At 40.1% G+C, this 23762-nt stretch overlaps 2 protein-coding genes across 6 annotated transcripts in view; both read right to left on the reverse strand.

Moving 5' to 3' along the window:
* The window catches only part of osr2 (odd-skipped related transciption factor 2), a 74872-nt gene extending 62355 nt beyond the window's left edge, over positions 1-12517 (reverse strand). For both annotated transcript variants that reach the window (XM_078790471.1, XM_078790469.1), the window contains exon 1: positions 12403-12517. The gene's annotated coding sequence lies outside the window, so the exon portion shown is untranslated. The remainder of the gene's footprint in view (positions 1-12402) is intronic.
* A 1864-nt stretch (positions 12518-14381) lies between these two features.
* Positions 14382-23653, reverse strand: kcns2 (potassium voltage-gated channel modifier subfamily S member 2). Of its 4 annotated transcripts, none has more exons than XM_078790869.1 (3): positions 23633-23653; positions 22102-23198; positions 14382-16761 (listed from the first exon to the last, which is right to left on the reverse strand). In XM_078790869.1, exon 3 carries the CDS (start codon positions 16757-16759, stop codon positions 15344-15346), a length of 1416 nt encoding a protein of 471 aa, XP_078646995.1. In that variant the 5' UTR covers positions 16760-16761; positions 22102-23198; positions 23633-23653; the 3' UTR covers positions 14382-15343. The 4 variants fall into 4 exon arrangements, with proteins under 4 accessions (XP_078646995.1, XP_078646996.1, XP_078646994.1 ...); XM_078790870.1 differs by lacking the exons at positions 22102-23198; positions 23633-23653 and adding an exon at positions 16848-17297 and having other exon boundaries at positions 14382-16469; positions 16539-16761; XM_078790868.1 differs by lacking the exon at positions 23633-23653 and having other exon boundaries at positions 22102-23245.
* Positions 23654-23762: the final 109 nt, after the last annotated feature.

A 23762-nucleotide genomic window follows, 5' to 3' on the forward strand; every position in this document is an offset into this window, starting at 1 on the left:
ATCTCGGTTTGCATGTACTTCGGTTTGCTCACCGTCTTATAATAAACTGGAAAGTGCTTGTCACTGCCTTCCTTCTATACACAGGAAAAGCCACCGCTGATCTTATCTTTTCAAACTTCATTGAAATATGCAAAGAGCAGTGCCAGCTAGAGCTAGAGTAACAAGTCAAACGCAATAAGATCTGTGGGTTTCTTCCTGTGAAGATAACGTACCTGTTTCATCGTTTACCTCAACCTGTACCATTCCTTGAGGCTACAAAGTGTCACAGCAAGTTAAAGCTTACAGATGGAAACAAGACTTCAGATACGTCAAGTCCAATAAATGGTGAGTGGCAGAGATTGGGTGAGATTGGGTGGGGAGCAAGAAGGAACAGGAAGTGAGGTTGAGGGAAACACAGAAAAGACACACTAAGACAGAGCTAAAGGGGAATGGTGGAGGGAAGGGGGGGGGTGAGCTTATATGTTCTGCTATAGACAGCTCAGATTATATTTTAGATCACGTAACATCAGGCCACAAAATCCTTTGTAATGTGGCCATTGTTAGTGGAACAATCATTGTTGCAGACTGTATTGCATACTCAATATTGAAGACATACTGTACAAGGACCACAAGAAAATTTTGAAAATCTGTAATATTATAAGTCCCTAAAAATGGGCACATTTCAAATGGTGATTATCGTTCATTCATTCATCCTCATTAGGGTCACTGAGGTATGCTGGAACCTATCCCAGCTGACTTGGTGCACCCTGGACCGGTGTACAGCCAATTGCAGGGCACATATAGACAAACAAAATTGTGATTAATCATGATTAATTTGAAAACTGAGATTAATTTGATTAAAATTCTTAATCATTAAAGCTATTAAATTTTTAGTATCAGGTGATGCAGAATGCTGGTGCTAGCAACTCAAATATTATCAAGTTCACAATAGTGGTTAGCACGCAGGCCACACTGCTCGGACACCGGTGTTCGATTCCACCCTCGGCCATCTCTGTGTGGAGTTTGCATGTTCTCCCCATGCATGTGTGGGTTTTCTCCAGGTACTCCGGTTTCCTCCCACATTCCAAAAACATGCTAGGTTAATTAGCGACTCCAAATTGTCCATAGGTATGAAGGTGAGTGTGAATGGTTGTTTGACTCTATGTGCCCTGTGATTGGCTGGTGTGAAGATAAGCGGTAGAAAATGAATGAATGAATGAAAGGTTCTCAATAGTATTTCAATTCGGGGGAGCCGTGAAAAAAATGTAATTCCCTTGGCATTATGACAGAAAATAATTGAGTACCACTGGACTCTTACTAATGAAGCTATCCTGCCGTACACTACAGTGTGTCATTACCTCGTTTGGTCTGTATGCTTCCCATCCTTCTAGTGTTGTTTTGTAGTGAGTGGGCGGTGTACAGTGTAGAGTGAGCGTGGGTTTTGGTGGGCAGTAACACTGCTGATGCTTCAGTGTCTGTGGGCATGCTTTACAACAGCCTCCTTATTGCTGCTGTTGCTCGTATCACAACATTTTCACCACCTCCTTGGAGAGGAGACGTTCTGTCACAGAAGACTCACGCAAGACTAAACACATGTTCCATATCTTACTGCTAAATCTCTATGCAGCAATCTGAATCTGTGGGATTTATTTTTACTTTTGTATGGTCTGAGAACCAGGTATTGACAAAATGATTGTCAAGCAGGTATCCTGGCTGCTGTAGCACCGCTTTGGGACGAAACCTGAGTGGTGAACTACTGATGAGGTTTTTTTCCCCCCTAATGGTACAGTGTATTCCAAAAACGTTTTACATTTCCGACTGCCAAAGAAGAAAACGGAATCGGTAATCCTTGTTCACTCAAAACATGTTTGCCTGACTTCCATTTCTCCTTTTTCCTTGCAAGGAAAACTGCACTTTTTGGGGAATTTTGCCCATCGTCCACAATCCTTATGTGAAGCATAAACACGTACAGTATTTATTTCCCTTCTCTGTGCATTCTAACGAGAGAAAACAAGTTTTTATACAACGGTTGTCATGAGATGTACCTATTTTGATGCTAAACCCAAACGCCAACAGTGTTCCATTTACATAACTAACTTGTATATTAACCAAGCTATAGCGATATTGTTATTGTAGCAGGCGGACAAACACAACGCATTGCTAGTCGCTAGTCTCTGCGTCTGTAGCAATCAATTTCGCTATGAAGACTCAAAAAGATGCTCGTTTGCCGTCAGCATTTTTTTTTTTACCTGAGGACTGGAGCACATGTCGTGTGCTGGAAGACACAGCCATCACAATGAGAGTGGACACTGTAAGTGTTGTAGCTGTTTCTATGCTGCTGTTGTTGACGGAAATAGCGTCAGCTTAGATGAGCTATGTGAAATCAATGCGTCTAGGAAAGAAGATTTGATAATGTTTTAAATCATCAAAACCCTGCAATTACTGTAAGTATTTCATGTACTTTTTAATGCATGATCACAGCATGTCTATGAAATGATAATCTTTTTTTTAGTCTGTACTTCCCAATGCATTGTTAGCTAGCTTATACTAACTTGTTTTCTCTCGTTAGAACGGGGGCAAGGATAGTTCAAAATGCAAATTCTTGCCATTTTTTAAAGTGTTCTTAAAATTTTGATCAGGAGTGTACGTATGTTGTCTTTCTGTGAAGTTTGCTTGCATAATATAAAAAAAGAGAACAAGGCTAGATACTCACTAGTCAAATTCTAAACCCACACAAAGTGTATACACTGACAAAGGGTGTTAAAAAACGTCTTTTTTCTACTCAAGGACATGTAGGTAGTGTGCTTGTCTTGGGTTTTGAAGAGCTCCATGTAAATGCTTGTGGAACTTTTCAAAAAAAACACAAAAGAGAAACATTTTCTCAGCTTAGATAGTGCATGTAAAAATATAACATTAGTACTGAGGATTGAGGAGAGAGGTCTTGCGCTGAATAATCAGTGACTGTCATGAAAAAGCACTTTAAAGATCAGGAAAAAATACAAGACTTTTACCTTCATTTTCAAGGACACTGACATTTGACAACACTGGTCGTGCCTCCGATGCTGACCCTGAATTCAGACACAACTATTGGACGTAGCCTGAGAAAACATTTCACAAACCACTGTGGCTTGTTGATCAGATTTAAAGAAAAGAAGTGTGTTTTAATTTGTGATGGAAGAAGTTAAAATCCGAATCATTGTGTTTTGAATAGAAAATTATCGTTGAAAAGTATAAAGGTCCTCTTCACAATGACAGCAGTGAGTTCTTGCAACCGGGGGCTCTTACCTCGGATCTGTTCATTATCTTTGCTTGGCTGTCAAGCACGCTCTCTCACTCTTTAAGGCCTCCTTGAGCCTTTCACACATCTCACGGCTAATTACCAGCGCTATCATCTCATCTTCAAAAGAGAAGTGATGGAGGAAAAACAACCGGAGAGGCCAAATTGGCAGATAAGCACCTGGGGAAACAATGAGTAAAAAAAAAAAGTGTGAGAGTGAGAAGCAGATTGGAGCCGAACCAAGCAATAATAAAACAACCAAACAAAGGAATTCTGTAGACGAAGGATGTCAGCGACAAAGGACTGCTCATGATTTGACAGTGGATGTTGCCTATTATTTGTTATGCCACCCACCCTGCTTGGGTGATTTAAGACTGTGTGTTCCATTGGGGATAGCCAATATGTCTGAAAATATCATCCGGAAAATGAGACAGTTATCGTTTTTTCTTCCTATAATGATATTGATTTGTGTGATGTGTGAATTTCTGCAAAGTGGGATTAAGCCAAAGTTGTCAGCTTGTGTTGTAGTACCTGTAAATGTGGACAGGAAGTGATGTTGCGGGTTCAGAGGTGAGCTCAGCATGGGTCAAGGCCACAACAGGAGCTCATGTTATGATTCGGATTATTCTTTATTATTAATGTGACTATTGTGAGATAATGCAAACCTTCAAATAAAAGCCTGTTGTTCTGCCAATCAGGATTGCCGCTTGCCTCCCCTAATATTAAAGTGACATTACTGACACCTAATGGCCGGTGTAGAATACTACATTCACAATTTTAATGTGTCTTCTTCATGCCTTGTATTTGTGTTTTAGTTCATTTAGCCATTTTTTCCAAAATTCCAAATGCAATGTTGGGGTGTATACTTTAAATATGCGTCTTATTTACACATTTAATGAGCAAAATCACGCATGGTCTTCATTTTTGGTGGCCCAAATCCAAATGTGCAATCCCATTGCAGAGAGTTCACCAAAATGTGAATTAAATCATTTTTATGTGGTGTGAAGCATGGAACATCTAACTTTTTCTATCCTGAGATGATAAATAAATAAACTTTATATATTTTACATATAAGAGAAGACTCAATCAGAAAATCTGCCTTTCCTGTTATGGAGTGGGAAGTTGTTTCCTAGGGAACCGTGTCCATTGTGATGACGTCTCTTCTGGCGTATAGGGAAGATTCTACGATGCACATCCGCGTATGGACCGTGTAAAAGAAGCAATTATTAGAATGACTTTCTGGTTCTGTTCTTATCAGTTACCTCAATTGAAAGCTGTATAAATGCCCCAACTGCCACTGAATAATCACTAATAAAAAGGTAACGATTCGTAGTTTCAAAACTGATATAAAAGACGTCCAAAGTCATCTCTCTTATACAACTTGTTTTCTCTGTTGGACTATTTTTACCTCTTGAATATAGGCCATTGTATAATATCTGGACTGAATTCAAGGTGGAGCCTTTTTGTCAGAATGAAAGACAAGAAATAGCAGAACAGATATCGGGGGAAAAAAAACAAATTACCACATGCGGTTGGAATAACCAGGGAATTATCACAGTTAATTAATCAAGTTATACCGTTTGAACATCACCCCCTAACTCTGTTGTGTTTCTTAAAAAATGTATACATTTTACATACATACAAGTTATCCTCCCATTGCATGTGGAAGTGGTAATTTTTGGCCTTCATACCTTGTCCTTCTACCCCAATTAAGTTGAGCAATGTGTTGTAAACAAAGTATAATAGTAGTTTAAAGGTGATTATGGGGTGTTATTTAATGTCTACAGGACTGTAACTCTGATGTTGTGTTAAGGGTCGGACCCCAGATGCTGAGGTGGGAAGCTTGTGGAGCAGTTAGAGTCTTTTAATAAAGAAAAATGCAAAAATAGTCATCCATAATCACAAGGCCATGGTGTAGGAGAACTGATCGCGGTGATGTCTGGAACCACTTAACTGCAATGAACGAGGGGCAGGGGGAAAATATTGAAATATTTCGCATGAATAAGTAAAACTGCAGTTGAACATATAAATCATCTGAGGACATTTTTTGTAATGGTTGATGAATGGGGGGGTGACTGCAGAATATTTCTGTGAATCTTTTCTCTGCGACAGTGACAGTCGCAGACAGACAAAGTAAAGAGGAGGTCGGCCAGCGCTGTCAGAGGAGCTCTGCCTGAGTCAGATAAGACACCCATATATAATCCTGCTTTTTACTCTGTACTCAGGCTTTCCAAGGAAAATCACCCTGTAGTCAGTTATTGGTCTGCTGTACGCCGCTGCTACCTTAGCACGAGAAAGAAACACAGACTTGAACTCAAAACCTTCTTGTAAAAGTCAGTACAATCTATAAAAAATCAAATATACACAAAATCCTTATTCACCCTACTTGGGGATACTCCAGCCTCCTCCTATGCTCCAAAAAAAAGTGTATGTGAGATGCATACATTGGTGTGGTGCATTGGTTACCACACAACATATCTGGATCCACAAAAGAAAACAATCTGGTAATTATTTGGCAATGTATGGTAGGATGGTGTTTTTATAACCCTACAAGGACAGTGCTGTGTAGACTCAGTCTTAAAATTACCGACAGTATATTTGTCCTACACATTGTCATTGTAAACAAGATCAGCCCTTCACTGGCCAGGTTTTGTGCCAAATTATGCACAAAACCAAAATGCACAGAACAAACATGATTAAACCTCACCTCTATGCAGTCATGTAAAGCATTTGTGAACAAGGACGGTGGGAAATTAAGAATAGAAAGTACACCTTAGTCTGTGCAGTGGATCTTAATCTATATGGTGTGTTGAAGGACCACTGAACACCCGGAAAAAGAACATAAACATGACGTCACTGCATCCAGTACCCCAACTCATACTAAATTGGTCACCCAGCCGGAAAAGGCTCCTGTTCTCCACAGCCTTGCCTGTGACTGTCTGCTTGGTAAAGAATACTTTCCTAATTATGCAACTGCAGCAAATTGCTTCCAAATGTTAGAAATGTATCACAATTTCTGCATCATTCTTCCTTTGAATATACCAATACCTTCATTTTCAATACGGTTCAAGCGGAAAGTAATTGACCAGAAGACATCTGAATGAATCAACTAATCAATGGCAGAAAGGCTTCTTTGTGTAAATGTGAGCAGCCCATTAAAGTCGGTACAGGCAGACATGCATCTAACTCCAGACAGCAAAGCAGTGACAGATAGTGACATTTTGAACTCAATAATTCTTTACATCAGCCAATACGACGTGCAGACAACTTTACTATTGATCTCCTTTAATGAGCCTGTGTGTGTGTGTGTGAGAGAGACGCGAGTGCAGAGGTGTGTCAAATCAGTAAACTCAAGGACATAACCACATGTAATTTGGAATAGACTCCTGAAAAGGGCTGCAAAAGCATGACACAGCAAGCAAAATTTTAAATTATTTTATTTTTAAACAAATCAACGCTTTCCGAATGTGTATCATTCAATGAGGATGATATCATTAATGAAAATACAGAAAAAATGCATTAGACTTCCGATAAAGTGCTCATGACACCAAAAAAGTTTGACTAACAATATATAATTCAATATAACAATAACAAAATGACACCCCCTCTGTGAGCATCCAGTCCATAGAATAATGAAAGGCAATAATAATTGTATTTACAAGTCAATCAATTCAGTTACATTTTATTTATACATCAACGTTTGACAGCAATGTTGATTAGTCATCTTAGTGTCAATTTGACACTCGAAAATGTGTTGTGTTTTAAAAAATTAAGCTGATTTAGGAGTGAAGATTAGCGTATCATCATTAGTTTGCTGATTTATTATTGCTTGGTATGAGCAATGGCACTGACCTAGATTTGGCAACAGCTAGTGACAGAGTGGGATTTCAGGCAAAAAGCAATCACCAGTTAGCCCTTAAAGTATCCGCACATTGAGATTCATATTCCTGTGGAGCCTTGCTTATAATAAATATTTACTATGCAGTCTAGGTTTTCCTGGTCTGTCATTATCAAGAATATTCAGGTAAGAAACTCTGACATACTGTATGTTGTTGGCCAAGCTCAGTGTTCCTATGCTTTGATGCTGCTGCAAGATTTTGGCAAATCAGAAGTCAGGTACATGGAGCACAGGGAACAAGCGCCCATGTGTGTTATACTGCTGCACCCAATTAAATCAGCACCCCGAGTTGCAGTGACGTGGTGAGGTTTCATGGTTGTGTTAATATATAGTATGTTGCTAAATAAGAAAAAAGGGAGAGCTTTGGTTCAAATTCAGCGATATTGACTTAATAAAATATTAAAAACAATTGGATTCATGCAAAGAAACTATGACAGTATCAAGGACCAGATTCACAAAACCAATGATGACCTGGCAAGGTCAAGGACTAAGAGAAAATAGGTAACTAAAGACAGAGACTGATTCGACAAGTCGACCAAGACACAAGTGAAAGATGGCAGCTGATTGGAGGAGACGCCATGTCACAATGAGTACATGGAAGATAAACTCAGCGGGAACCGGGAACACAAAAAAAACCAGACCGAGATAGTGAACTGTAACTCACATGTTTTTCCATTGGTGCTGCTTTTTTGTACTTGGTCTCCTTGATTACAGTCATTATGAACATGGGGCAGTAATCATTCCGTGATTCAATGTGTTGAGAGGCGCTTGCCCAAGGCCAGAAAACAAAGACTGGAGTACACCAGTAAGCAGTATATTGAGTACTGTGACTAACGGTAATTAGGATGAATCCTGGTCCCAGAGACTTATCAATCATGATATCGCTTTGTCAGGAGTTTGACCTTTGTTTGTACAGGACATTGGAAAAGGATGCGCAGGATGAAAATTAATTTATTGTGTCCAATGACAAAATAAAAATTTATAGGGGACCTATTATGTTCATTTTTCGGCCCTGTTTTGAGTTGTGGACTCCTATAGAGCAGCTACACGCAATAACCAGCACAGAAAGCTTTCTAGTTCTTCTAGAACAGGGGTCGGTAACCTTTACTATGAAAAGAGCCATTTTACCCAATGCCCACTGAAGAAAAATAGCCTGGAGCCGCAAAACATATAGTATGTTTAAAACAACATTGGAGGGAATTTGGGGGTATCAAAGTAGTTCAGATAAGAAAAGACGAGTTGGAGTACTCTTGCTAGTTTTGGAGATAAACTTACATAAATGTATGTGTAAACTACTGTAAACGTAAAAACAAGTTCCCATGCCGCTGTTTTTAAATTATCTCGAATTTATTTTTTAGATTTGTAGGTAAGTATTACTTGTTTTTCTTCATGTACTGAACTGGATAGCAGTCAGAACTCACTCAGGATGCATTCATGGTCTCAGACAAAGTTGGATTTTTTAAAACTCATTACAAAAGACGTGCATTTTCCCCACTCGGGTGTTAAAAATATTCAAGCATCGCAAAGGGAGCCACAATAAAGAGGCTGAAGAGCCACATGCGGCTCTGGAGCCGCAGGTTGCTGACCCCTGTTCTAGAATCTGCACCTACTCCAGCTGTATTTCTTTGGATTTTTTTTTTAATGTATTCCACCTCCAGACACGCCCACTCTGCTGTGGTTGGTCACACTACGAAGTGCTTAGGACTTCCAACTCTATAAGAGTTGATAATAAACTGCGATTTATCTTTTTAAAATGTCCGCTTTTAACATAAAGCCGAATCCGGTCCAGAAGTAGCGACTGGACTGTCCAAAGTTTCTCGCAATGGTAAGTAGCTTTAGCATTTTAGCATTTTCTACAGCATCGGAAATTTGACTTTGTGCTGGCATAACCCAAAAAAGAACCTTGTATGCTTTTGTATGCGTCCGAAAAAAAATCTATACTTTAGCTCCTTTTCCAGTAAAATGTTCAGTATTTGTTCTGTTGTGTGCCATTCTAGTTGATGTAATTCCATGTTTGTTTATAAAAAGGCACGATTATTTTTTTAACTTCAGGTTCAGCTTTCGTAGCGATTTAGTGAGTCATTAAAATAAGAGCAGAGCAGAAAGTTCAAAAGCACAAAACTGTAAACAACACATTGAACAAGTCCAAGGCAAGCACAAAAATATAATGACCAAAGGCGACAGTGCGGAAAAACAAACAGAAGGCTAATAGAAAAAATATACACTGGTAATAGACGAGATGCAGAACAGTACACAGGAGAGAGTGTAGGAGGGAACAGAACAAAAAACAAAAAAGCTCAAATTTAGGATATATCAGGATTATTCCATTTTTTTTGCTCCATTTTGTTCCTCATACAAAAAGAAGCGTACACCACCGACTTAGCGTGATAGTGCATTCATCTTCATATCGCTTTTGCCATTATTTTGTCTGAGACTTGAAGGAAAGGAAGCGTCCCTCTGAGAGGAGTGTTTACCGTGTCAACAGTGACAAAATGTCATTTAGTCCACAGCCACTTGCATGCCTTTTTCTCTGGTGTTTAAAGCCCTGTGGCACCACCAGACAAGAGCAAATAGATTCTTGCCTCTGGATAAAGGAAAAACCTAATTCCTGGCTGATTGATGGAATAAAGGCTTGTCCTGGCATCCAAAGCAGAGTGGGCTTTCTGATGAAATATCACCCATCCATCACTATCTCCACAACTGTCTGAAGCTCAATTAATGGTAACCTTGGCGTTTCTGAGAGGGAAAAGGTTTTTTGAATTTGGAAACTATCCATGAAAAAGTAATGAGGTCTTCTTGATGATCAATCTGTGTCATGTTGGTCAAAAAAGAACAAGGGGACTCCTTTTCTGTAGGGAATAGGAGAATTCCTGATTCCGGTAGCCTATGTAGCATTATAGAGTGTGCATACAAGGGAGCGGGGTTGCTAATAGCTATTTCCCACCCTAAACAGTGGGTCTCCCTGTTTCTTTTAAACGCTGGTAGCCTCTGAAAATTGCAGGAGGTCATTATATATAACAGTACAACAATATAACAGTCTGATTCATCATGTAATGCACAACACTAAGTTCATCACAAAGCAACTTAACACTCCAAAAGTATACAATGCAATCATTGGGTTGCTGCAATGACATCAGCCTCCCTCTTTGATCCGGTCTCCTTACCTCTGGTGGACGGAGGCAGCTTTGCAGGACCATCCATCTATGTTGCTTGACACTTGTTTTGGTACATTTTATGCATATTTCATAGATTTTGATTGTTAAGTTGTTGTGTGATGAGTTTAATGTTAGATGTTAAGATGAAACTGTGAGGTAGACTGTTATATTGAGCAATGACCTCCTGCAATTTCCAATGTGTTGGCAAGCGTGTTTTCTGTTTTTCTCAGAGTGAGTGTGAATGCACCTTTATATTTGGGTGCATGTGTACTAGCCAGAGGTTGTGGACTTGAGTAACGCGAATTGGACGGAGTCAGAGTCAAGTCACGATTTTGATGTTTTTTTTTTTTGATGGTTTTTGACATTACGATATTACCCTACATAACAAAGAATAACTCAATTTGTGACTATAATTAGTTTCATTTATATGCTGTTGCCCTGGGAATGGCTACTGCAAACTGCACTGTACAAGTCAAACACCACGGGGATTAATGAAATAAACTGCAGCAGTCATGTAGCAACATAGTAATTGCAACAAATTAGGCAATTATCACCATTGCCTGATACCATGGGGATGAGTGTACGCTTTCATACTGAGGGAGTTCATTATCCAGGAAAATAGATGGGAAGGAGAGAAAAGGAGGAACATGGATAGCCTTAATAATATGTGAATATTTACAAATACATAGAAATGTCAGTGTTGTTATGAACATGTTTCTCAACGGCTACTTTTACAAGGACAGCAACACCCCACCTTTTTATTTCAGAAGGTCTTGTGTATGTTATGATTGCAGGGGGCATTTCTCATGATTGAAGGCTCTCATCTGTTTGATAATGACTGGCCTTTTCAACAGGACAATGCTGCAGTTCACAAGAGAAAGGACCTCACTTTTTTTTGGACCATCCTGCATGTTCCCCTGATCTAAATCCAATTGAAAACATGCATGGATAGATGACAAGTCAAGTTTACAAAAATCAATGAATGCATTTTCTGAATGCTTTAAATTAATTTAGCTATTTGTATGCTTGAACATGCTTACTTTAGGCCATAAATTAAACTAAATATGCATTTTTCCAATAGTAAGCAGTATTAAACCACAAAACAGAATAATATACAGTATCTTTGAAAACCGTGATGGAGTGAAGCTGTGAAAATAGAAGCGTGAAGTTGATCATCTTGCCGTAATTGGATCAGTATTCCTACCACACACGGTAACACACTGTGCATCCACGTCCAGCATCCCCTTTAATTAACTATTGCATACAATTTCTTCAATCTCTAACCATATTAATAATATAACAGCAGGGGAACTTCCCTGTTGCTACTGTCAGAGGATAATAATACAGACGAGGGGGATGCAAGGAGGGACGGACTTCTCCATCGTCTACCTCAAGGGTCCTGGTGACCTATATTCACTTATATTTGCAAGAAAGTCAGTGATGTGAACCATGACAATACCAGTAGCACACTGTAGGAACCGAAATATTCTCTCTATTAAAGGTCTTTTAAAAAATGTCAAATGAATACCCAGACAGAATCAACGCAAATTAAGAGTCAAACTCACAAAATTCATCCAATTTCTATTCAGCTTGTCCTCATTATGGTCACTTGGACTGGTTACCTGTCAATCACAGGGCACATACACTGTAAAGAAGAAGTCAACCTCCCATTCAGACTAATGGACAATATTTTTCAGTGCAGAAAATTAAATATTAACCCATTAAATAATAACACTGTATATACTTAATTGGTCTCATTAATTTGTTTTCAATAAATCACAATCATTGTTTTCAATAAATCACAATCCACTCAGTGTAACAAGCTAACAAGCTAACACCTGAAAAGTTTAATGAATAATATGACATTATAATTATTATTAAACCTATCTTAACTTTTGCTAATAATTCATAGAACAAATCAAGCAAGAAAAATTATGAAGGCTTAAGTCGGGCTTATTAATAAAAAAAAAAAAGACAAATATTTAGATTTTACTTTGAAAGCGTTACATAGCGTCAGACAACACTCCACACGGTTCCGCCTCGCTTCCTCCATTTCCAAAGCCGTACTTGATGAAGTCACGGGTGGTACTTACATAAAAATGTAGTCTTTTGGAGGGAACTGGCACCACTTTTGTCTTCATTTTGAAGTTTTTCATTTTTCGTTTGAAAAACTTCACTCCATTGCGGGTTGTAGTTGAATGTCTTCTTCTGATCTTCACTGAGCTTGTTAAACAACTGACTGACGCATTACCGCCACCATTTGGTCGGAAGCTGCACTGCAACTGAGCGTCTCATGTATAACATAGCATTAGCGGCTAGTCAGTCAGTTGATAACTTAAGTTGATAATTTTTGCGGCCCAATAGGTGGCGCTTGAGGCCCAATTTATGGTTAAGAATCACAGATCTAGAGTCTCCAATTAGCTTGACATGTTTTGGACTGTGGGAGGAAAACCGATTTTTCATTGTGTGTGAATTAAGCTCAATATTGAATATGTGACAATAGGCAGGTTTCTTATTAGGATTCCCATCCCTTGAGAAAGAACTGTTATAATTCCTTTATGATTTAATGGTAGTCACAGAAGAATGGCTATACTCTTGAAACATTTGGTTTGAATTTCAAATTGGATTGCTTGGGTAAATATAATAAGGGTGTGAATGGGGAGCAGGTGTGTAAATTTGGCGTTCCATCTCAGATATTTCACCGAAAGTTCAACATGGCACCCCATGGCAAAGAACTCTCTGAGGTGTCTCTTTTAAAGATTTTATTGGATGCCATTGCCATTTACAGAAAATGTGAATAATGCAGCTAATCAGCAGAAAAAAAACTGTCTTGTATTCTATTCTGCTGTTCCTTACTTGTCAAAATGTTTTCCATAAGATGTCAGTCACGATTACAAATGTTATTAGTCAAACTTGATTATGCATTCGATGTGACAAAATAAAAAAAACTCATTCATGTTTTTCATGTTTAATTCACTTTGCATTACACATCTGAAGTCATGGTGCTGCAAAACCACAATATCACATTTGACTGATGCTTACACTTCAGATACATTTGCTATAACGAGTAGGGATGGAGTACTACATATATAAGACTGAAAACAACCACATATCTTTTTCATTTAGTTTTCGTCAAATACTGTTTGTGCACAGTGGTTAGTAATACTCAAGGTCCACTATAGTTGCTGTTATTTCCACTGAGAACCAACACAAGTTATTGCACGCAGCTACAGAGATGCAGGGAGGATTGCAAAATTGAAGGAATCTTCTAAGGTGAAAACTTTCCATGGGAGTTATAAGGAATTTATGGGAATGATTGGAATATACGGTATTAGTGAGGTTGATAACTAATCCAATCAGACGTGAAAGTCTTCATTAAAATCGTCATGCAAAACTATGGGAGTGGTATATTGTTGATATACTGAATGTATACATACAGCTATTGAACCTTTTGGGTGCAGTGTACACAAAAACACGTCTACCACGGTACTAAACTATCGACACTAAATATTGACACTTGGCCGTCTACTACTTGAATTCAAACACAACTTGTTTGTGTTCTTTATACTTAAACTACTGTGCATAAGGGTAGGCTCTTATGAATGCCAGTAAATGCGAGGATCTCCTGCTGGCCTGCCATTTTTTTTCCACTAGTCTTCATCCATGTCGTTAGAAACATTTAGAGATAAAAAGCGGAAATTTTCGGGCCGTTTGCGGATTGATTTTTGTGTGTCCCCAATCAATATTCTATACAGAAATGAAACATAAAACATGACTGGGCTCACATTGAATAGTGAACAAAATAACACACTAAAAACAATAAATGTTGATTGAGTAAATAAAATAAAGAAAACTGAATACCAAAATGACCCTCAACATCCTTTAAAGGGGACCTATTATGGTCATATTTGATGCTTTGTATTGAGTGTAATTGGACTTCTATAGAGTAACTGCACACAATAACTCACACAATCCTACTCTTTCTGCAGTGTTTCCATGGACTTCCTGCTTCTGCCCCAAACGGCCTGTTTAATTTACTCCACACCAGGATGTTGTGATTGGTCGCAGCACTCCCGAGGACTTCCGGATACACGGGTCCGCATTGAGAAGACAACATTGAAACTACATTCACATGGCAGAAAAGTGGAAAAAATGATACAGTAATAGGTCCCCTTTAAATTTTCTAAATGTGGCCCCTGATGTGGACACTCATGAACGAGACAGGACAAAACGAGACATGAGAAGCAAAGCAGGGAAGGGAGCGCAGAGGGAAGAGAGAGCCAGCAGAAGACTTTGCCCAAAAAAAGCGTTGCTGGCACATTTGTTTGACCCATGAGGCCAAAGGAAGTTGCGAGTGCCAGCAATTTGATCAAGTGAGTAAGACAACTGAATTTGATCTCCCCAGGATGTACGTAAGGGTCACATCAACAATAAGTTCCATCCATTCATCATTTCTATTTTTTATTATTATTTTTGCATTGTTCTGTATTATTCTCCATATAAATTGCTATAATTACTCTCTGTAAAATTAATTTATTTTAATATTTTTAGGAGGATTAAATGTTTTTATACAGTTTATTTTTTTATTTCGAAAAATGAATAAAAACTGAGGTACCGACATTTTGTCATTTTAATTTTAATGTTTAATGGCAGGGAAAAGTGTAGAAATGTATAGATTAATTAAAAAAAATAAAAAAGTTATTAATTTAATTAATTATTTTTTAATATATTATTTAATAATTAATTTAATTACAATTATTTTTTTTAAATAGTTTCAACCAAGCAATTTCCAAAGGATTATTAAAAAATTTTGTCATTATTACGATCGGATGAAATACCGTTCATATAAATCACTCCACTTCATTCCCATGAATTCTTATTTAAATTGAGGAAGGAGAATCTTAACCCCCCCATGGAGTTTGCGCCTGTAAATCCCGTCAATTTTGCAACCCTATTTCCAACATGATGGAAGGAAACACAGCTTTGGTGCTCAATGTTTCAGAACCCGGGACAGCTCATCACACAAGACCACCTTCAGTGTATGGACTCGTTCAGGCTGTGTTCACTGGGTGAACTCCGACTCATGTTTGACAGGCTGGCCATGAGAGACTTCACTTTGTGTGCGTAATAGTTCCTCAGGTTGACGGACGGCACCTCTTTGATGCCCTCGTCAAAATCGCAGCTTCGCATAGCGATCTCCAACTGTTTTTGTCTCTTGTAAAAGAGGGAGAATTTATTGAAAATGAGCGTGATGGGAAGCACCACTACTAAGATCCCCGCCAGGATGCAAGCTGAGGCCGTCAGCTTTCCCGCTAAAGACAAGGGCACCACGTCTCCGTAGCCGACTGTGGTCATGCTGACCGTGGCCCACCACCAGCACGCTGGGATGGTGGACAGGTCCTCGCTGTCCTCGTTCTCCACTGTGTAGGCCATGACTGAGAAAAAAGACACCCCGACTGCCAAGTAGAGAAGCAGCAGACCCACCTCCTTGTAGCTGTTCCTCAGGGTGGCCCCCAGGGAACGCAGCCCGGTGGAGTGGCGGGCCAGCTTAAGGATTCGGAAAATCCTCATGAGCCGAAGTACTTGAGCGACTCGACCCAAATTGGCGAGTGCAGGGCTGCTCTCCACTACCAGATTGATGACGAGTGTCAGGTAAAAGGGAAGTATGGACACCAAGTCGATCACGTTTAGCGGGTGCTCAAAAAAATGCACTAAGTCGGGCGCCACGGCGAACCTGGCCACCAACTCCAAGGTGAACCAAGCGATACCGAAGTGTTCCACGATCTCAAAGCGGGGGTCCTCCACGGGTCGGCCCTCACGGTCCATCAGACTGAACTCGCTCATGCTGTTCATACACATGGTGGCGATGGAGCCGAGCACGACCAGGATGGAGAGGATGCTGATGATGCGGCTGGCTCCGGAGTAGCCTGGGTTGTCCAGCATCAGCCAGACGCGCCTGCGTGTGCTCCCCAGCGGCTGCTTGTCAAATTTCGTGGCATCGTTGTAAAACTCCAGAAGCTCATCGAATGATGAAGTGGTGCTACCTTCATCGCTTCCATCCCATTCCTCTCGATCCTGGTCCATTTTCCGACAGTGATAAGCGCCGCTGCAGCAGGAGTCGATGAAGAACTCATTGATGCCCCAGTACTCGATCTCCTGGCTGAATGAAAAGATGCACAGCTCGGCCATGACATGCAGCCGACCCGTGTTGTAGAAATTCAACACATACGGGAAAAGTGCAGGGTTCCTATCGAAGTAAAACTCCTTCTCGGTGTCATCGTAGTCGTCACACAGCTCCAGTATGGACTCCCTGGACTGGCACTGAAGAAGACGCGCCAGCCTCGTCTCCGGGAACCGGGAGAGCGTGTCTGAGTGGAGACGCTTCTTGAAGCCTCCCACGTTGATATGGATGGCGGTGCCACCGGGTTCCCTCAGGATATGCCCTGTCATATCTGCACAGGTAAACGACTGAAGATGCATCATTTGGATTCATATTTTTATGTTTTCATTACAGAACACATGCAAACAAAGAACTTACTGCAAGTGGGTCACCAAATCCCTGCAGATGACTCTGGTGACAGCATCCTGGTAATTTGTGGTCGAGTTGTCTGCTCTAAAATGTGCGCATTACCTCCCGGAAAGCTGCAGGCGCGTCTCAGTCAGACGGAGTGAAGAACTCCTCCAAAGGGAGCAATGCCGAATATGACGAAAATAACTGTCGTGTATTTTGTGTGTATGTGCAGCATCGGAGCCACACAGTCTGGGCTGTGGGCACGCAAACACGCACGTCCACTCCTCTCGGATGCTTTTGTTTGTAAAGGGGAATCCTTTCTCTTTCTCTCTCTCTCCCTCTCTCGCTCCATATCTCGTCTGTTGCTGCGCAGCAACACGTAGCTTTCTCACTGTACGAGGTGGGCGGATCGATACTAATATCGATATTGTCGATACCAGCGGCCTCTCTCTACCAAGCGATACTACTATGGTGATATCGATACTTTTCAGTTGTCTGTGTTTTTGTTGTGTTGTTCAGATTGTTACATTATTGTGTTTTTTTTTTTACGAACTCTTAAGGGGGGGCTGCACAGCGGCAAGTGGTTAGCGCGCAGACCTCACAGCTAGGAGAACAGGGTTCAATTCCACCCTCGGCCATCTCTGTGTAGAGTTTGCATGTTATCCCCGTGCATGCGTGGATTTTCTCCGGGTACTCCGGTTTCCTCCCACATTCCAAAAACATGCTAGGTTAATTAGCGACTCCAAATTGTCCATAGGTATGAATGTGAGTGTGAATGGTTGTTTGTCTATATGTGCCCTGTGATTGGCTGGCGACCAGTCCACAGTGTACCCCACCTCTCGCCCAAAGACAGTGGGGATAGGCAGTAGGCTGCACGGCGGACGAGTGGTTAGCACGCAGGCCTCACAGCTAGGAGACCCGAGTTTGATTCCACCCTTGGCCATCTCTATGTGGAGTTTGCATGTTCTCCCCGTGCATGCGTGGGTTTTCCGGTTTCCTCCCACATTCCAAAAACATGCTAGGTTAATTAGCGACTCCAAATTGTCCATAGCTATGAATGTGAGTGTGAATGGTTGTTTGTCTATATGTGCCCTGTGATTGGCTGGCAACCAGTCCAGGGTGTACCCCGCCTCTCGCCCAAAGACAGCTGGGATAGGCTCCAGCACCCCTGCGAAGTGGTAGAAAATTAATGAATGAACTCTTAAGGGAATCAGTCATTTGACACAGCAGGGCTTTGGGGAAATAAGAGATGTAGATGGGCACATTTCTAAAAAAAAAAAAAAAAAACCTAAAATGTTTCTCCTCTTGTTTTAATAACAATAATAACATATTCATTCATTCATTTTCTACCGCTTATCCTCACAAGGGGTGCTGGAGCCTATCCCAGCTGTCTTCGGGCGAGAGGCGGGGTACACCCTGGACTGGTGGCCAGCCAATCACAGGGCACATATAGACAAACAACCATTCACACTCACATTCATACCTATGGACAATTTGGAGTCGCCAATTAACCTAGCATGTTTTTGGAATGTGGGAGGAAACCGGAGTACCCGGAGAAAACCCACGTATGCACGGGGATAACATGCAAACTCCACACAGAGATGGCCGAAGGTGGAATTGAACTCGGGTCTGCGCGCTAACCACTCATCCGCCGTGCAGCCCGATATTAATAACAATTAAACATAAATTATTTGACCTATTTTGTTTTGACTTTAATGAGTAACAAATTAAAAGCAAAAATCACAAAACCATTCCATGATCTAGACAAAACTTCAAGAAAAAGTATCATTTAATGAGTTCAAGCAAAAAGTATCAGTATCAGTATCCATATGATGGGCTGTATTTCGTTGGTATCAGATCGATACCAAAATGTGCAGTATCACCCACCCCTGCTCTGCACCGCCCACCTCCCTCCACCTAGTTCAGTATCATGAGGACAGCAGCTCCTTGAAAAGAGCAGTGAAACACATACACAAACAACACAGAACTGTACACTGTATAATACATATGTGAACTACAAAAATGTCCAAATTAAATTTATTAGGCTCTTACTTAGTAGCAAGTAAGTACTGCAAAGTACAAGATTACTGTGGCGATATCCAGGGTATGCTGGAGCCTATCCCAGCTGTCTTTGAGTACACCCTGGACTGGTCGCTGTGGAGATGTATAAAGACCAAATCATAAGAAGCTTTCCTAATGCCTGTGGACCTAAACTGTGGTGCCTTGGTTAACATCCGACTCAAACCAAACTGAACTCTAACCAAAGCAAATTCCAGACACCCAAAAATGTTCATCCAAAACACATATTTATAGAAAAATAATGCAGCCATAATTACAAATGACAAGTGGATGGACAACTGAGCATTTAACATCACTTTTACTTAGTTTTGCAAGAAGGGTGATTATGCTTGGAGGGTAATCCTTTTTTTTTTTTTTTACTTTTTCTGCACTAATGCCATAAAAAATATGCAGAGGTCTGTTGAAAGCTTTTCACAATCTGCATGTGGCTCTCGAATGCTTGACACAGCAGAGACCAAGGCAGCATGCAAATAAAAAGTGTTTTAGAGGAAAAGGGTTTGCAAAGAGTAGCAACAAGCAGGAAGAACATTCGGGTACAACATGGGCGAGGATAACTAAGGTAATGAACCAGCCCCGTCCATGTGATGCAAGTCGAAGTACAGAAGTGAACGTTTAACATCATTTTACCTGTAGTGTACACCCTTGAACAAAAAAATTTGACTTATGAAAAATCCATAAAAGCACTGCCAATGCACAGCAACCTATCCTGACCGTGATCTTTTCTCATTCACATGAATAGGTTAACTGCTCCACCACTTCTTAGAGCAAGTCGGAGAGAAATTTTCAAGTAGGTCCCCTGCAAATGATGGAACTAATGAAGCTAAGGGTAATGCCTGCTGGTGTGTGGCATCCCGTTGGACGCAAGAAGCGGTGGTGACAACGCATACCCACGCAGGAACAATGCGCTTCTTGCGTGCTATTGTCATTCACTAGACACCCCGGATGGTTTGCCAGAAAAATAATCCATTATGCAAATGACAGGTTATAAAATAGAAAAAAAAAGATGTAGTGGAAAAATTAGCCGCAATAAACCAAACACTAACTGATACTGATGGAAAAAAAACAACCTCCTTGAAAGAGGCCGTAACAATTTATAGTCAACAATACAAGCATGTCATGCAGGAAACTATATAACCAGAATAAAGGTCACCCCGGAAAAAAAGTCCCAGGATTCTCTTCTGTGCACAGTCGGTGTCAATAAGAGGTGTGGATAAGACATTTTGAAAGCGCGTACTCCGGGTCCACACCATTCAATATTATACATTCAGTGTCCCTGACAAATGAGGCTATGCAAGCTGACGGAGTGGGAGTGGAAAAAGATGTCATTATGTCTAAGTCATGTCTAAGTAAATGAAGACGGAACAAGGTTTTCCTCGCCTATTTTTTGCAGTTTACCTGGTTTCACGCCACCCGAAAAGGGGATTTGTAGCTAAACCCCCAATTCTTGACTTGTCATAGTCAACAATCAACCCCCTGTCCTGTAGAATTTAATTGACTGTTGCTGTTTACTACTTTGTTTTTTCTGAAATAATTACTGAATAAATGATAGCTGTTTGATGATACACTGTGGTTTAGTCCAAACATTGAAATATTAGTGATATGCAATATCACAGTATAATATATGCAGATGAAAATTTAGACATTACCTTACATTACTTTACCTTAACACTGCATGAAGTCAGCCTTGACATGTCTGACATTTTTGAGTGGAAAAAAAGTTATCCAGTTCTCCTCCCATTACGTGTGGAAGTGGTAGGTTTTTGGCCTCTTGAATTTAGAAGAAATAAATTAGGGGTTCGCAAGCTTGCTAGTTAGCAGCCATAAGAGTTGCAATGTGGTGTAAACAATAAATTACAGGTGTGTAAATGTGATGTTATTCCATGTCTAGGGCTCTAATAATGTTAAAACCTTTATGTTTTTATGCTTTAAGTACGAAAAATGTCAATTTATTATCATGGAATTGCAGAAATTCAATTATTGTGGTCCGGTTTGGAATCAATATGGGATGTTTTTTTTGTCCAAAGGGCCCATATTATGAATAAGTGTCAAAGCCTGCACTCAAGCTTTGACCTTGTAAAGATGGCTTTATTGATTAAACACCAAAGAGTATGTTCTCCATGGCTCAATAAATATCCATGATTAAAGGCACTAAAGGCATGAGCAGACAAATGCAATGCCCAAAAATCTAAATTTAGCACAATATTATGGTAGCACTGTAGCTCAGGTTCAATTGTACTTCCTTTTCCTTGGCATAACATGTATGGTAATTGAATCATCTAAATTGGTTGTTTCGTCATGTCAGTCGTTTGACTGACAGAGTGGATCCTGCCTCCCACCCTTGGAGGACACCCAAGGATGAGGCTGTCCAATATAATGCTATTATTCTATACAGAGATTCTCTTCATCCTGCCACTGACAGGTCGGAGGTATTTTTTCTAGCCCAACAGCAGCCGTAAAAAACCAATAGCAGATTTAACAGGTTCTTAAAATGTCACTACATTCAGTCATGAATTATTAAATAATAGCTGGCATTTATTCTTTGCCGGCTGGGATTTCTCGATGAGACAACATGCAGTGGGAAGTTGTGACTATTAACTTACAAAATGCTGTATTATTTATTCCTTTATTCTATCTGTCTGTCTGTCTGTTAGGGTATTTCAGTGAGGCGATCTTTCCTGGTGAGGTGATGTGATAAGTAAGGAGTACTTCAGTGTTACTGCAGACCTGCCAACATGAACAAATTTATTGTACTCAACATGGAATTTGACTCTTGAGTACTTGTATGCTTTACAGCTTTCTGTTTTGTTGCAATTTCCTGGTTTTAGTTTCAAGTTCAGTATGTACAGTACAGATAAATACGTATCAGTTCCTCAATAGTACTTCAAATAAGGTTCAATGTGTTGTGTCATTACTGCCACCAAGTGACCAGAATACTACATATCACTTGTATTCCAATATGTTTTGACTGATAATACTCTACCATAAAACAGCGATTATTTATTCATTTTTGAAAAACACGATATAGCGAGGGCGCGATAATCGAACCGTGATATTGTGAAGGTATTTTCATAATCTTACAAGCTTCCCATTTGAAGTCCCCAACCCTGCGAACACTGGGAAAACATAGAATCAAAATGTATAGAATCAAAATGAATATAGTGTAGTTTAGGTGCAATGTCACTGTGGGTTTTAGTCAGCTTACTTTATGCTCAGTGATTTATTATTCTCCTCTACTAGTAGGTCAGTCATTTCTTCACCTCAGGTGGGATCAGGTTCTTCTACTGGGAGTCTAAAAAGCTCAGCCAACTGTCCAATATAAAGAAAAAAACAGAAGGTCACATATATCTGGAACTACTGGAAAAGAAGAGCTGTTGCTCTATTTACCTGTGCCATGGAAGACTGGGAGTTCCAACGGGTCTTTGGAGTGTCTTTATGTGTAGGAGCGTTAAAAAAATGACATTGTGACTTGGACCTCACAGACCTGTGCATGCCAGACATCATGTAAACTCAACATCACATCACATACCATGATCGGTTTGTAGACACCTTGGCTTCCTTCTAAAAAATCAATTTTTTTAACCGTAAATCTCATAGAAGAGCACTTCAAAATATCAATGCAACAACGAAAGTGTGCATTTATAGTCGCTGACAATAAAGATACAGGCTTCTTCTGATTGTCACATCAACATCCTTTATGACATCACATCTGTCACTCCCCGACTCTCACTCCAGCGAGAGTAACCGATACTGTTTAAAGAGTGAAATAGATACAAAACATTTGGAAATGCAAATCAAATGAACCGCAGGTGTAAAATAAGAATTGCAAATGTCTTCATTACAATAACCAGATATCTCCCTAGCATTCAACTCTTGTGTGCAGGATTGCAGGTTAGCATTACGTAGTGAGTCATTGCAGTATTACATTTTCTGCATGGACAAACATTGCTCTGGTTTTTAATGGAAAATGTGGTGGGAAACAAAGCAATATTTGAGGCCTGATTTCCAGGAAACGTGTTTGTGTATTACTCTTTTGAACGCATATTGTTTTGAGAAGAATATTGTCTTTACTGCTACCTGGAACTTCGTTTTTTATCACCGAAATCCCACCGGAACTAGACTTAGGGGACCAACTGGGGGGGGTAAATCACCTTTGCTGTACTACACTACGGATGTCATACCACATCCTCCCTTTAAGAGTGTCACGTGAAGCGGTGTCCATAGCAACACAGATAAGCCACACATACATGATAAAAAAAACTGCCATTCACCAACCATCCCTGAGAGATGAACCTGCAGGCTCTTAAAACAGAATTAAGACAGAGCACAAAGAATGTGTTAAATTAGCAAAAACATTTTCAAAAACGACATGCTGCTGATTCACCGTTCAATGCAGTGGTTGTATTGTAACCAAAGTGGAAGCAGAAAATCACAATGCAAAGAGAAGAAGCAGGTCCATCACTCCTCTTTCTTCTTTTTGCATTTTAATGCTCCTTTTACTACCTGGTGGCAATCCATCAGCACAAAACATGAATACTTTTTTTCCTCAGTCTTAACATTTTGCTCAGGGGTGTACAGTTACTCACTGAAGGATGTGTCTTATAAGTTGAAATATAAGAAGCATTATATGGTAGTTTCATATAGATGTAGCTGAGACATATTATGTTTTATATGTGGGGGGTTTGCCGGCCAGTGGGAGCTATTTAAGTTGAAATGAAAGCATAAAGCAGCCTTACCAACACAAGACTACAATGATGCTAGAAACACAAGAAGAAAAATGTACATAATTTTTGCATAAAAAGCAGGATCAGTGAGATCGGTATTTTTCAGCACATCCCTTTGACCAGCACTTACCTGCAGCTGGAC

This window comes from Doryrhamphus excisus, linkage group LG5, assembly GCF_037039965.1.
Source record: "Doryrhamphus excisus strain RoL-2023G ecotype Guam linkage group LG5, RoL_Dexc_Guam_v1.1, whole genome shotgun sequence".
In the NCBI taxonomy this organism is placed as follows: Eukaryota; Metazoa; Chordata; class Actinopteri; order Syngnathiformes; family Syngnathidae; genus Doryrhamphus; species Doryrhamphus excisus.